The sequence below is a fragment of the Mercenaria mercenaria genome, chromosome 9 (assembly GCF_021730395.1).
Source record: "Mercenaria mercenaria strain notata chromosome 9, MADL_Memer_1, whole genome shotgun sequence".
Lineage (NCBI taxonomy): Eukaryota > Metazoa > Mollusca > Bivalvia > Venerida > Veneridae > Mercenaria > Mercenaria mercenaria.
Window position 1 is genome coordinate 81773631 of NC_069369.1, and position 13264 is coordinate 81786894.

At 37.2% G+C, this 13264-nt stretch overlaps 1 protein-coding gene across 2 annotated transcripts in view; it reads left to right on the plus strand.

Annotated features, from left to right (window-relative positions):
* LOC123547595 (cytoplasmic polyadenylation element-binding protein 2-like) overlaps positions 1-13264 on the plus strand; it is a 76518-nt gene that overhangs the window by 19453 nt on the left and 43801 nt on the right. The window contains exons 2-4 of one of the 2 annotated variants that reach the window (XM_045334824.2): positions 35-140; positions 2400-2423; positions 11088-11267. In XM_045334824.2, the coding sequence (XP_045190759.1) occupies positions 35-140; positions 2400-2423; positions 11088-11267 (310 nt within the window). The remainder of the gene's footprint in view (positions 1-34; positions 141-2399; positions 2424-11087; positions 11268-13264) is intronic. The other variant, XM_045334825.2, reaches the window with a different exon arrangement.

Below are 13264 nucleotides of genomic sequence, written 5' to 3' on the forward strand. Positions count from 1 at the left end.
AGTATCATTTATTAGACAGTGTCATTTTTTTCAGGAGCGAGGCGGCTCAACTGATACCATGAAGTTTACAAACTTTGAAAACCAGCTACTGGACATTATGAGAACAACAAACATGGCAGATCAGGCCAATCAGATCAAAGGTATTAACCCTTACCCTGCTAAATTTCTATAATGAATTTGTCCATCTTTCTGTTGGGACAGTACCACTAACTATTAAAAAGGGTGCTTACCAAAAAGATACTGACTGAATGGCGAACAGTGCAGATCCTGATCAGACTGCATGGATGTGCAGGCTGCACTGGTCGCAAAGGCAGAATCAATCCTGTCCAGCATGATAAGGGTTAAATTTTAAACACAGTTTTTGATTGAAGACAAGTATAAAAAGGTGTGTATTGCATGGGTGCTGCAGAATTATTTTAATTTGGTTTGTCTGGGGAAAAAAATGGTTTTCAGTTTTAAAAGCTGTAAATTGTAATTGTTTCACTGAATGAAATTGCAATATTTTCAAAATATTTCTTTGTATACATGTATGCTTTTGGCAACATGCTTATATTTTGCACAGATAATGTTCAAATTACATGATGATTGTGAAAAGACAATAGCTAGAGGAATCCCAGGGTAGTCTTACTATTCTGTCTTTTCCAGATACAATCTAGCTCAAGACTGTGTCTATATCTTAGTTTTCTGGTTCCAAGGTAATAAAATAGAGTTTGGATGGAGACCAGTCTAAGGATACAGCCATTGGTCAATTTAAATTTCTGCTAAGCATCAACCAATCAGATGGTGTGTAGTTTTTGAGGCTGGTTTCAGAACTCAGTTTTATAACATTGGGGTTGGATATTTGAGTAACAACATAAATTTCTGTCTTGGGGTCTTGGTCTGATATAATGGACACATGTTTGACATTTTTTATGATGTAGTGGGTTCTGGGCATTTTAATTTTTAACTGTTTGCAAAACCTTCTGAATTTACATATTCTCATTTGACACATTGAGGAAAATTGTTTAATTTCAAAAAAATAATTAATGTATGCTTGAGTGTATTATAAAATATCTAACAAAGTAAGATTATATCGGCTGGATTCCTCAGGCAATATTGCTTGAATAATAATGGAAAAGGAAAAGCTAGTGCATGCATGTTACTGAAATGTTTGATGTGTAGGAATACATGTTCCAGTGGCTTGTATCTGTTATATTACACTTGAGTAATAAAATGTATATATATTTTTTACTGTCATATATACAGCTTTATGGTGGTAACTAGTCAATGCTGGTCAAATTTCTTGTGATGTTTTGTACAAACTTTGTGAAGGAAGCCAGAATTTTTGACCTCATTCTTGTTTTAGACTAGTTTTTAGCTGGACTATTCATAGAATAGTAGAGCTATTGGACTCGCCCATGCGTCGGCGTCCGCGTCCGCGTCCCGATTTGGTTAAGTTTTTGTATGTAAGCTGGTATCTCAGCAACCACTTGTGGGAATGGATTGAAACTTCACACACTTATTCACTGTGATAAACTGACTTAAATTGCACAGGTTTCATAACTCTATTTTGCTTTTTTACAAAATTATGTCCCTTTTTTGACTTAGAAATTTTTGGTTAAGGTTTTGTATGTAAGCTGGTATCTCAGTAACCACTTGTAGGAATGGAATGAAACTTCACACACTTATTCACTGTGATAAACTGACTTACATTGCACAGGTTCCATAACTCTAATTTGCTTTTTTACAAAATTATGCCCCTTTTTCCACTTAGAATTTTTTGGTTAAGGTTTTGTATGTAAGATGGTATCTCAGTACTCACTAATTGGAATGGATTGAAACTTCACACACTTGTTCACTGTCATGATCTGACATGCACAAAGCAGGTCCCATAACTTTATTTTGCTGTTTTACAAAATTATGCCCCTTTTTCAACATAGAAATTTTTGGTTAAGTTTTTGTATATAAGCTGGTATCTCAGTATCCACTAATGGGAATGGATTGAAACTTCACGCACTTGTCCACTGTCATGAGCTGATAAGCACTATGCAGGTTCCATAACCCTATTTCTTTTTTTTTTAAATTATGCCCCTTTTTCGACTTTCGTATTCATTCAATCGACAAGGCTGTTGAATAGTCGAGCGTTGCTGTCCTTCGACAGCTCTTGTTAGTTTGGCTGTTACAGTAATAATGTGCAAACTCGAGGTCTGAAAAGGAAACTGATATTTATTTCTTATGCAGAGACCTAGTCATAAACCCAGTGGGATTTGAACCTACCAGACATAGCTAAGTAGCCGACGTGTGTTTCAGCCACACCAATGCTCCCTGTTCCATTGCCCATTGAACCTGTTACTATAGTATTGTTGTTAAGAATTGCTTCTTTAAAAGAATTACATCTTCAGTTTTGTCTTTTCTTGCAGCTTTGAATTTCAAGCAAAAATTAGGTACATGTATATAGTTGTTTCATTTACTTGCAAGCTTACAGTGTTATGTCCAAAAGAGCATGTTTGGTTGGTAATTTATTAATAACATAAACAGCAAGAATCCAGCAGTGCAATGAGCCTTCAAATCTTATTGCCTGAGAAAGATTGGGGAGGAATGACATGATAGAGGCAAACAATTATTTGGAAAACATGGATTTATTGTTTTTAGATAATTTAGTAGTTCAGGAAGTCCTTCCCAAAATCTGTCAAATGAAATTTTTCTTGTATTAAACAGGGGATATTTTTCATGTTCATTAGCATGACATGCACACTTCCCTGAAAATTTAAGGATGTTTGCATTTGTGTCATTTGAGCTCATAAAATTCCTTTTTTGGGAAGGAGTTATATCTGTTTGAATTTATATCATATCAGTAGATTTTAGATGATGCACTGCGGGTGTGTAGAATGCACTTGTTTTTTTTTACTAAGAACATTGTTTCAGATTGTTTTTGTTTTTTAATTCAGTTTAGTTGAATTGCTTGTGTTTATATTGAGCCGTTTGCTTTCTTGTTGATATTTTGTTTCCTTTTATTATGTAATGTAATCCTCCCTTTCACTTAGACCTTACATAAATGCTGTAACTGTAATTTATTTTATTCCAATGAGGGTGCTTATAGTCCTTATTTATAGCACTAAAAAGGTATTTGTGAGACTTTTGGGAAACTGTTCTACATGAACATGATTTAAAGTATTTGAATTCTTAAATGCATGCTGTATTTTAAGCTTTCATCTCTTCTCTTTCTTTAGGTTTATTTATTTTTGTATTTTCAAAATGTGTGGCACAAAAATGTGCAGCAAAAACATGACTTGTGGTGTTTTGAAGTTATATGACCCCTTTTGTTCCGAGTCAGTATATCAAAGGTCAAGGTCACAGTGACCTATAGACTGAAAACAGTTCCACTCTGTAAAAGGAAAAATGCTTTGGCTTACATTTAATAAAGTTTATAGGATGATTGTCTGTAAAGGTCAATGTCAAGGTCACAGTGACCTCTAGACAGATAACAATTTTCCCTTAAAATCAAAGAATGCTTTGGCTGTCCATATTAGTAGGATGGTTGCATGTAGTCTATCAGTTGACCCCTGTTGTTTTTGAGATCATTTGGTCAAAGGGCAAGGTCACTGCATACAAAAGTACATACCCACTTGCCTCGGACAGGTCATCATGGGGGTCATACATGTTTTACAAACACTTAACAGATGTTTTTCTCTTTCTTTCTGTTATTTATTTCTGTAATATGTTTTCACCTTTTCAACATGTTTACCTTGGAAATATGCAATATAGAATCTTAGATTCAGAGTGTTTTGAAATATCAGCTAGCTATACCACTGATGTGACAAGTTCAGTCACCAGTGTCCTTGTGATGAAGACATTTACAGGCCTTGGTTTTTTAACCAGTTATTAGTCCCCTAATTGTTGAAAACCAGTTTCGGGGACTATAGGAATGCGCTTTTCCGTCATTCCGTCTTTCCGTCACTCCGTCCGTCCGCAATTTTGTGTCCGGTCCATAACTCTTTTATCCATGAAGGGATTTTATTATTACTTGGCACAAATGTTCCCCATGATGAGACGACGTGTCATGCGCAAAACCCGGACCCCTAGCTTAAAGGTCAAGGTCACAATTGGAGGTCAAAGGTCAACAGGGCTTTTTTCCTGTCCGGTCCATAACTCTCCCATCCATGAAGGGATTTTAATATCACTTGGCACAATTGTACCTCATAATAAGACGATGTATCATGCACAACTTTCAGACCCCTAGCTCAAAGGTCAAGGTCACACTTAGTAGTCAAATGTTAACATGGCATGAACAGGGTCTGTTTCGTGTCCGGTCCATAACTCTTTCATCCATGAAGGGATTTTAATATTACTTGACACAAATGTTCCCCATGATGTGAGGACGTGTCATGCGCAAAACCTGCACCCCTAACTCAAAGGTCAAGGTCACAATTGGAGGTCAAAGGTCTACAGGGCTTTTTTCCTGTCCGGTCCATAACTCTCTCATCCATGAAGGGATTTTAATATCAATTGACAAAATTGTATGTCATAATAAGACGATTTGTCATGCACAAATTTCAGACCCCTAGCTCATAGGTCAAGGTCACACTTAGTAGTCAAATGTTAACATGGCATGAACGGGGTCTGTTTCATGTCCGGTCCATAACTCTGTCATTCATTAAGGGATTTTAATATTACTTGGCACAGATGTTCTCCATGATGAGACAACGTGTCATGCGCAAATCCCGGAGCCCTTGCTCAAAGGTCAAGGTCATACTTAGAGGTCAAAGGTCTAATTCAAGAAGGACTTTGTCTGGAGCATTTCTTCTTTATGCATGGAGGGATTTTAATGTGACTTGGCACAAATGTTCACCACCATAAGACAAATTGTCTTGTGCCAGAACTAGGTCGCTAGGTCACAGGGCAAGGTCATACTTAGAGGTCAAAGGTCAAATTCAAGAATGACTTTGTCCTGAGCATTTCTTCTTCATGCATGGAGAGATTTTGATGTTACTTGGCACAAATGTTCACCACCATGAGGCACACTTTTTAGCTCACCAGAGCACAAAGTGCTCAGGGTGAGCTATTGTGATCGCTCACTGTCCGGCGTCCGTCCGTCCACACTTTCCTTTAAACAACATCTCCTCCTAAACCAAAAGGCCAATTTTGATGAAACTTCACAGGGATGTTCCTTGGATGGTCTTCTTTAAAAATTGTTCAAAGAATTGAATTCCATGCAGAACTCTGGTTGCCATGGCAACAGAAAGGAATAACTTTAAAAATCTTCTTCTCAAAAACCAGAAGCCTAGAGCTTAGATATTTGGTGTGAAGCATTGCCTAGTGTACCTCTACCAAGCAGGGTTTTCCCTCGGGTTTTTTATTTGGGAGTTTATGGACTCCCATGGCTGCTAATTTAAGGGTCCCTAATAATTTTTTGGGGTCCACAAATTACTGATCTTGAAAAGGGACATTATTAATATAAAAATTTACCCTGAAACCGAATGAACTTGTATCTTTTTAATTTAGATAGCAGATGATTCAATATTTCGGAATGGCATCTTTCAAAATGACATGAGCTTCTCAATTCAGACCGATAACAAAAGGTGTGATACTCGTTTAGTTAAGATCAAATAGCCAGTAATTACGGCAATTAGTGTGTCACCTGGTGCCAATTATGTTGTTCACAGTTTGATCTCGGTTAAAGATAATATTCGATCCTTAATTAGTATCATAATTTTTGTGATTAATTTATATTTCTTACATCAAAATACTTCTAATTCATATGAAATTAATTTTGTTTGAAAGAAAAATAAACCGTTCGATCTTTTACGGAACGTAACAGCAATCTTAGATTTTAGCGGTGACAGTTAGCGCGCAGAGTGGTTTCCCTTTACCAAAATGGCGAACATCGGTAACAAAACTTGTTTGAAGTTGGAAAACTGTCTATACCTAAGTATAAATGCGCACACACACGATTCGGGGGTGGTCCCGGGAGTCAAAAAACTGTGCATTATACATGGGTATCTGCGCAAAGGTGGCTTAAGTACAAAGGAGTTTTGTGACTGATCGGATTCCATTGGACGCAGAGGCACTGAAAAATCCGAGTTCAAAGCAGTAAAAGCACGTCAGGGACGCAGAAAACCTGCGTCCGGGAAAACCCTGACTAAGTTTGTTCAAATCATGACCCCGGGGTCAAAATTGACCCTGCCCTAGGGGTCACTTGATTTTACATAGGAAAATCTTAAAAAATCTTTTTCTCAAAAACCAGAAGCCCTAGAGCTTAGATATTTGACATGTAGCATTGCCTAGAGGACCTCTACTAAAGTTGTTCAAATCATGACCCCGTGGTCAAAATTGACCCCGCCCCAGGGGTCACTTGATTTTACATAGGAAAATTTTCTAAAAATAAACCAGAAGGCCTAGATCTTAGATATTTAACGTGTAGCATTGCCTAGTAGACTTCTACAAAATTTGTTCAAATCATGACCTCCGGGATCAAATTGACCCAGCCCAATGGGGTTACTTGATTGTACATAGAAAAATCTTCAAATTTTTCTAAAAATAAACCAGAAGGCCTACAGCTTAGATATTTCACATGTAGCATTGCCTAGTGGACCTCTACAAAATCTGTTCAAATCATGACCCCCGGGGTCAAATTGACCCCGCCCCATGGGGTCACTTGATTTTACATAGGAAAATCTTCAAAAACTTTCTAAAAATAAACCAGAAGATAGATATTTGACGTGTAGCATTGCCTAGTAGACTTCTACAAAAAAATTTAAATCTGGACCCCCCAGGGTCAAATTTACCCAGCCCCAGGGGTTACTTGATTGTATATAGGGAAATCTTCATAAATTTGCTAAAAATAAACCAGAAGGCCTAGATCTTAGATATTTGATATGTTACATTGCCTAGTAGACTTCTACAAACTTTGTTCCATTCATGACCCCCGGGGTAAACTTGGCCCCACCCCAGGGGTTACTTGATTGTACATCAGAAAATCTTCCAAAAAAATTCTAAAAATCATCAGTTTGACATTTGAAACATGTAGCTCATATTATACTGGTGAGCGATCCAGGGTCATCATGACCCTCTTGTTTAGAATTACGTCCCTTTGTTGTTACTATAAATAGATTACATTGTAACTTTTTTATTACTGGCCGTAGGGAAAAATCGAGACCACTTTTCTGTCGTACAACATGCATGTTACATCCAATATTTAGGTGTATTTTGATCTATCTCTACCTGGTAAAGATTTTCTTGTGGACTTATATTTTATAGATTTTTTTTTTTTTTTTTTTTTTTAGGATTAATTTCACTTTGTTGTTACTATAAATAACTTTTATGATAACTTTTTGTATAATCGGCCAAAAAAATTCCAAATGAAAACAACTGTACGTTTTTATATATGCAAATTTTAATCCAAGTGCTTTGTTATATTATATTGTATATATAGTACAATATTGTTTATACATCATTGACAAATATCAGTTCATTATGTTATACTGCAGTAGAGAAAATTAGGTGCCTTCCAGTAGGGGACTTTGTATTGCATGGCAATACTTCATTCACTTGTTAGATTGGGGTATGTCGTCGGGTGGGTGGGCGGGCGTCAAACTTGGTTTCCGCACAGTAACTTTAGTTTGGAACAACTTGGCCTTTAGATAGATGGTAAGGAGACGAAGGGTGGGATTGCATTTGGGTCAAGGTCAAGGTCGCTGTTGCTAAAAAATGGTTTCCGCATAATAACTTTAATTTGCATTGATGTATTGAAATTAAACTTGGCCTATAGTTAGCTTATAGAAAAACCAAGGTTGGGATTGTATATGGGGTCAAGTTCAAGGTCAGGATGACTTATTTAATCTCCACACTTAAAAAATTCCATGGTGGCGCAGTGATTTAGAGCGTTGACATTTTAGTCAGTGGAACGGAAGGGCGTCGGTTCAAATCCTACTGAGATCCAAACATTTTTTATGCCCCCGAAGGGAGGCATATAGTTTTTGAACCGTCTGTCTGTCGGTCTGTCCGCAATTTTCGTGTCCGGTCCATATCTTTGTCATCGATGGATGGATTTTCAAATAACTTGGCATAAATGTGAACCACAGTAAGACGACGTGTCGCGCGCAAGACCCAGGTCCGTAGCTCAAAGGTCAAGGTCAAGGTCACACTTAGACGTTAAAGGACAGTGCATTGATGGGCGTGTCCGGCCCATATCTTTGTCATCGATGGATGGATTTTCAAATAACTTGGCATGAATGTGTACCACAGTTAGACGACGTGTCATGCACAAGACCCAGGCTCGTAGCTCAAAGGTCAAGGTCACACTTAGACGTTAAAGGATAGTGCATTGATGGGCGTGTCCGGTCCATATCTTTGTCATCGATGGATGGATTTTCAAATAACTTGGCATGAATGTGTACCACAGTAAGACGACCTGTCACACACGACCCAGGTCCGTAGCTCAAAGGTCAAGGTCACACTTAGACGTTAAAGGTCATTTTTCATGATAGTGCATTGATGGGCATGTCCGGTCCATATCTTTGTCATTCATGCATGGATTTTAAAATAACTATGCATGAATGTGTGACACAGTAAGACGACGTGTCGCGCGCAAGACCCAGCTCCGTAGGTCAAAGGTCCTAAACTCTAACATCGGCCAATACTATTCATTCAAAGTGCCATCGGGGGCATGTGTCATCCTATGGAGACAGCTCTTGTTTTTCTCTTTTTTTTTGTGATAGAAAGGTCATGTTCAAGGTCACAGTTACTAAAAATAGATTTTTTTTCTCTAAAAATAGATTTTTTTCTAAGTGTGATCATCAAAAAGGTGGTTTCCGCTTTATAACTTTAATTTGGACTGACTTACTGCCACCAAACTTAGTGTACAGCAAGCTTATATGAAAAATTAGGTTTGAATGATATTTGGGGCGACTGTTACTAAAAATAGAAAAATGGCTTCCAAGCAATATCTTTCGTTTGGGGTATACTTGGTGTGTAGATAGCTTTTATCAAACACAAAAGGTTGGGAATGTATTTGAGGTCATTTGGATCAGGGTCAAGGTCATTGTAGCTAAAAATAGAAAAATGGGGTCATATTTGAAATAAAAAATAGATTTTTTTTTTGCTGTGGAATGGAAGGGTATCTGTTCAAATCTCACCGAGATCAAAAAAATTTTTTTCTTTTTTCCATTTTTTTTTTTTTGGGCGACAAAAAGGTCATTTTAATGCTATTTGGTAACTAAAAATAGATAAATATGGTCATAGTTATAATAAAAAATATATGTATAATAGAATATGACCATTTTTTTTAAAGAATCTGTTGGTGTGATGCAATTGAAAACCTGGTTTTCGTGAAATTTCCATGTTTTTTGTTGTTTATAGTTTGTCTACACTTTTATTGGGAAAAAGTTCTTCGGGCTTTGGCACTTAATTATACCTGAATCTTTGGTCTTCTTACAGCTCAAAACTGCAAGTAATGTTGTGGTTCATCACCTTCAGAATAACTATAATGCCAGAAAGAAGCCTTTGCTAGACCTTCTAGCAATGTTTGGCGGTTAAAACCGCAACCAGAGGTTTTAACCGGTTAAAACCGCCCAAGTCAATACTCCCTGAAGTGGTCAATACTGGTCGATTGGTCAACACTGGTCAATTAGTCAATACTGACTGTTCAGGTATTTTGCAGTTTATGAACAATTTGAATAATGACTGTTAAGAGCATTTGGGGCTTGATTAAGGTGTTTGCCTGTATTATATTTACTTAAAGCAACCAGACTGATACTCCCAAATTAGTCGGAAGTGGTCGATTTGTCAGTACTGGTTGATACTGGTCATTAAAGTTAAACTGTTAATTTAACTGAACTTCATTTGTAGAAAGTGTTTCATAAACTGTAGCAGTTAAGTGTTTGATTCACAAGTGATAAATCTAATTATGTTTACTGTTATATAATTCAATGAAAAATTGCTGTGAACAACTGGACCCTTTCATGGATGTGGTTTAATTGTGTTTTGATAGCAAGTGTCTCATTGCCTAATTGACACCATGTCTTACAATATACAATAGATTATACCGGTGGGCCGGTGGTAACACGCTTGACTGTCAATCCAGAGGTCCGGGGTTCGAATCCTGGTCCAGGCACTGGAAATTTCTGAGATGCTCTTGAGTGTCTCCCACCTAACTAGAGGCCTGTACTGGTTCTTCCCAGGAAAGACGGCTTCGCGTGTATCGGTGCTATACACCGGGCACATTAAAGAACCAGACTGTCTATTCGCAAGAGCTAGGCTATATTAGCCGGACACATCCATATCTAAAAAAATTCTCTCTGTCTGTTCTTGGGGCTTTGTCTCACTCTGTCCCACTGGTCAGATCGCTCTGTGTCTGTACTAGTAGAGGATGAATTTCGCGCCATGTGTGACTGCGTTTGCTATATGTAAAATGCCTTTGAACGTGTTTATCATGAAAAGGGCAATATATAAATCTGGTATAATAATAATAATATATGTTGCAGGCCTGTCTATGACTCTATATAGTCACTAATTAGCTGTCATGATCAATAATCCCACTGAATTAATGAGGTGCTTGAACATGGTAACTTATCTAAAAAAAAATTAGTTATGCAATCAAGGTATTCAAATGACCAGTATTGACCACTATATGTGTTGATCAGGGATACTGTGTAGGATCAAAATTTGAATTGACCAGTCATGTCCATTTCAATGAGTGTAATTTATAGCAATACTTTTTTTAATTAATTCAAAATAAAGGCTACTGTAAGAAGATAAAAGTATTGAATAAACTAGTATTGACCACAGACCAGTCCAAGTATATTGTTCAGAACTGAGCCTGACCAGGACACATTGGCAAGGACAAAAAATGAATTGACCAGTATACTTTTTAATGAACAAAATTTTATATTAATCAAATTGCTTTATTATTTTTACATTACTGTTACAGCCTGTTTTAAACTGTGAATATGCATTATGTAAAAGTGATGAATAAATCAGTATTGACCATGCAAGAGTGACCAAAGTATTGAATCGACCAGTATTGACCGCCGACCCGGTCAATATGAGTATTGACCGTTTTTTTGCCAACACTGCCTTCTAGTAAGACTTAAATTGAATTATAATTACAGGGAAGGTCCCACAGTTTATGTTTAATGACGACCCAAGTGGAGCATTAGTTGAAGACACTTCCTTGGACCAGACAGTGCCGAGCCTGGGGTCACCGGTCAATACGTCACCTATAGGGGAGAGAGTAGAGAGATTCTCAAGAAAAGTGTTTGTAGGAGGACTTCCCCCAGATATAGATGAAGGTAATACATTCTGTTGCAAAACAGTCCCTATAATTAAAGGGACTTTTCAGTTGGAATCATGGATACATTCTGAAATTGCATTTTGTTAAAAACCTCATTTTGTAAAAAAAATAAGTTTGATTTATTGCTTTTGGAACATAAGCATGTTCTGAAGTTACCTTCAAATAACTCTAGTTAAGATGTGTGCGGGTTGTTTCTGTAAAAGCCTACTGTATTAAAACATGTATAATATGTCTGCTAGCATGAATTGGAGACAGAAAATGAAGTGGAAAATATTTGATTTTTTTGTCTGAAATCCTCCAGCTTTTGCAGTTGCTATTCCTGCTTTGACATTTCAGAGGAATATTTGTTTTGTTAGAAGCAGATTAAACTAACCAGAATAATCAGAAATTCCTTTGCACAACGGGTTATGGCTACTCCTACCTCAGATTAAGGTAGTCTGATAAAAGTAAATCTTCTCTGTAGCAATATTTGGTAAAACTATCAGCTTATTCAAATTCTGATGTTTTTGAACTTTCATGCTTTTAGCTCCACTATTTGGAGAATAGGGGTGCTATTCTACTTGCCCCAGCGTTATCTTGGGCGTGAGCTTTCATGGTTAAAGTTTTTCGGCAACCTTTGTCTTTCTTTGTTACCAGGGTTCGCACAGGCCTTGAAAAGTCCTTGAATTCGATGGTAGTCCTTGAAAACTCCTTGAAAATGACAAAAACCCTAAAAAACCTGGAAAAGTACTTGAATTTTGAAAAAAACTCCTTGAATTTGACCTTTCACTCCTTGAAAATATTCTTTCCGTAACTTTGCTTTGTAAAAAGAATTTAAGGCTTAAAATAAATCGGAGAAAATGAAAATAAATTCGTGAAATTGCAGGATCGGGTCACTCGTATGCTATTATAGTGGTCTACGGCCACACTTTATCGATATTTACAGAGTGCTATTTCTACTGTATCACCGTTTGCTTGTTTCCGTTTCCGTTTAAAAAATACGGGGAATAATAACTCGCAATTTTTAGCTATTTGCGCGTGTTTCCAGTGAGTTAAAATGTGTAAGAAAAAAAAACATGTTTACTCAAGTAAGCGGGAGACAAAAGACGAATATAAACAGTGGCTGAAGCCCTATAGAGCAGACAGAACGAAGTGTATTTGTACGTCGTGTGACAAAATTTTGAGGTATCATTAGTAGGAGTGCGCTAAAAAATCACAAGAAAAGCGTTAAATCTCAGCAAAATAGTGAATCACATCAATCTAATAATCGAATTACGTCATTTTCAAAGGTGTGACAAGTGATGGTTGTTTTATTTTTGCATTACGTAATAAAAGTTGTTCAGATTAGGTCGTGGTTTTGAAAAAAAAAAATTCTTGAAAAATTGTAAAAAGTCCTTGAAAAGTACTTGAATTTTGTCTGTGATATTCTGTATGAACCATGGTTACTATTGCTTATATCTTACTGTAACTTCAAATTAACATTGTTCAGCATGCAAACAAAGTATATGCAGGGGCTGGGCCAATTATACTCAAGGCCAAGGTCACCAAGGTGTTATATTTGGGTTATTTTTAAGGTTAATGTTTTTCGGCAACCTTTGTTTTTCTGTCATATCTTTTTATACGCCCGTTTGAAAAACGGGACGTATTATGGGAACGCCCCTGGCGGGCGGGCGGGCGGCGTCCACAGACTGTCCGGAGCATATCTTCTACATGCATGGAGGGATTTTGATGAAACTTGGCACAGTTGTTCACCATCATGAGACGGAGTGTCATGCGCAAGAACCAGGTCCCTAGATCTAAGGTCAAGGTCACACTTAGAGGTCAAAGATCAAATTCAAGAATGACTTTGTCCGGAGCATATCTTCTTCATGCATGGAGGGATTTTGATGAAAGTTGGCACAGTTGTTCATCATCATGAGACGGAGTGTCATGCGCAAGAACCAGGTCCCTAGGTCTAAGGTCAAGGTCACACTTAGAGGTCAAAGGACACAAGAAAGAAAATTTTGTCCGGAGCAT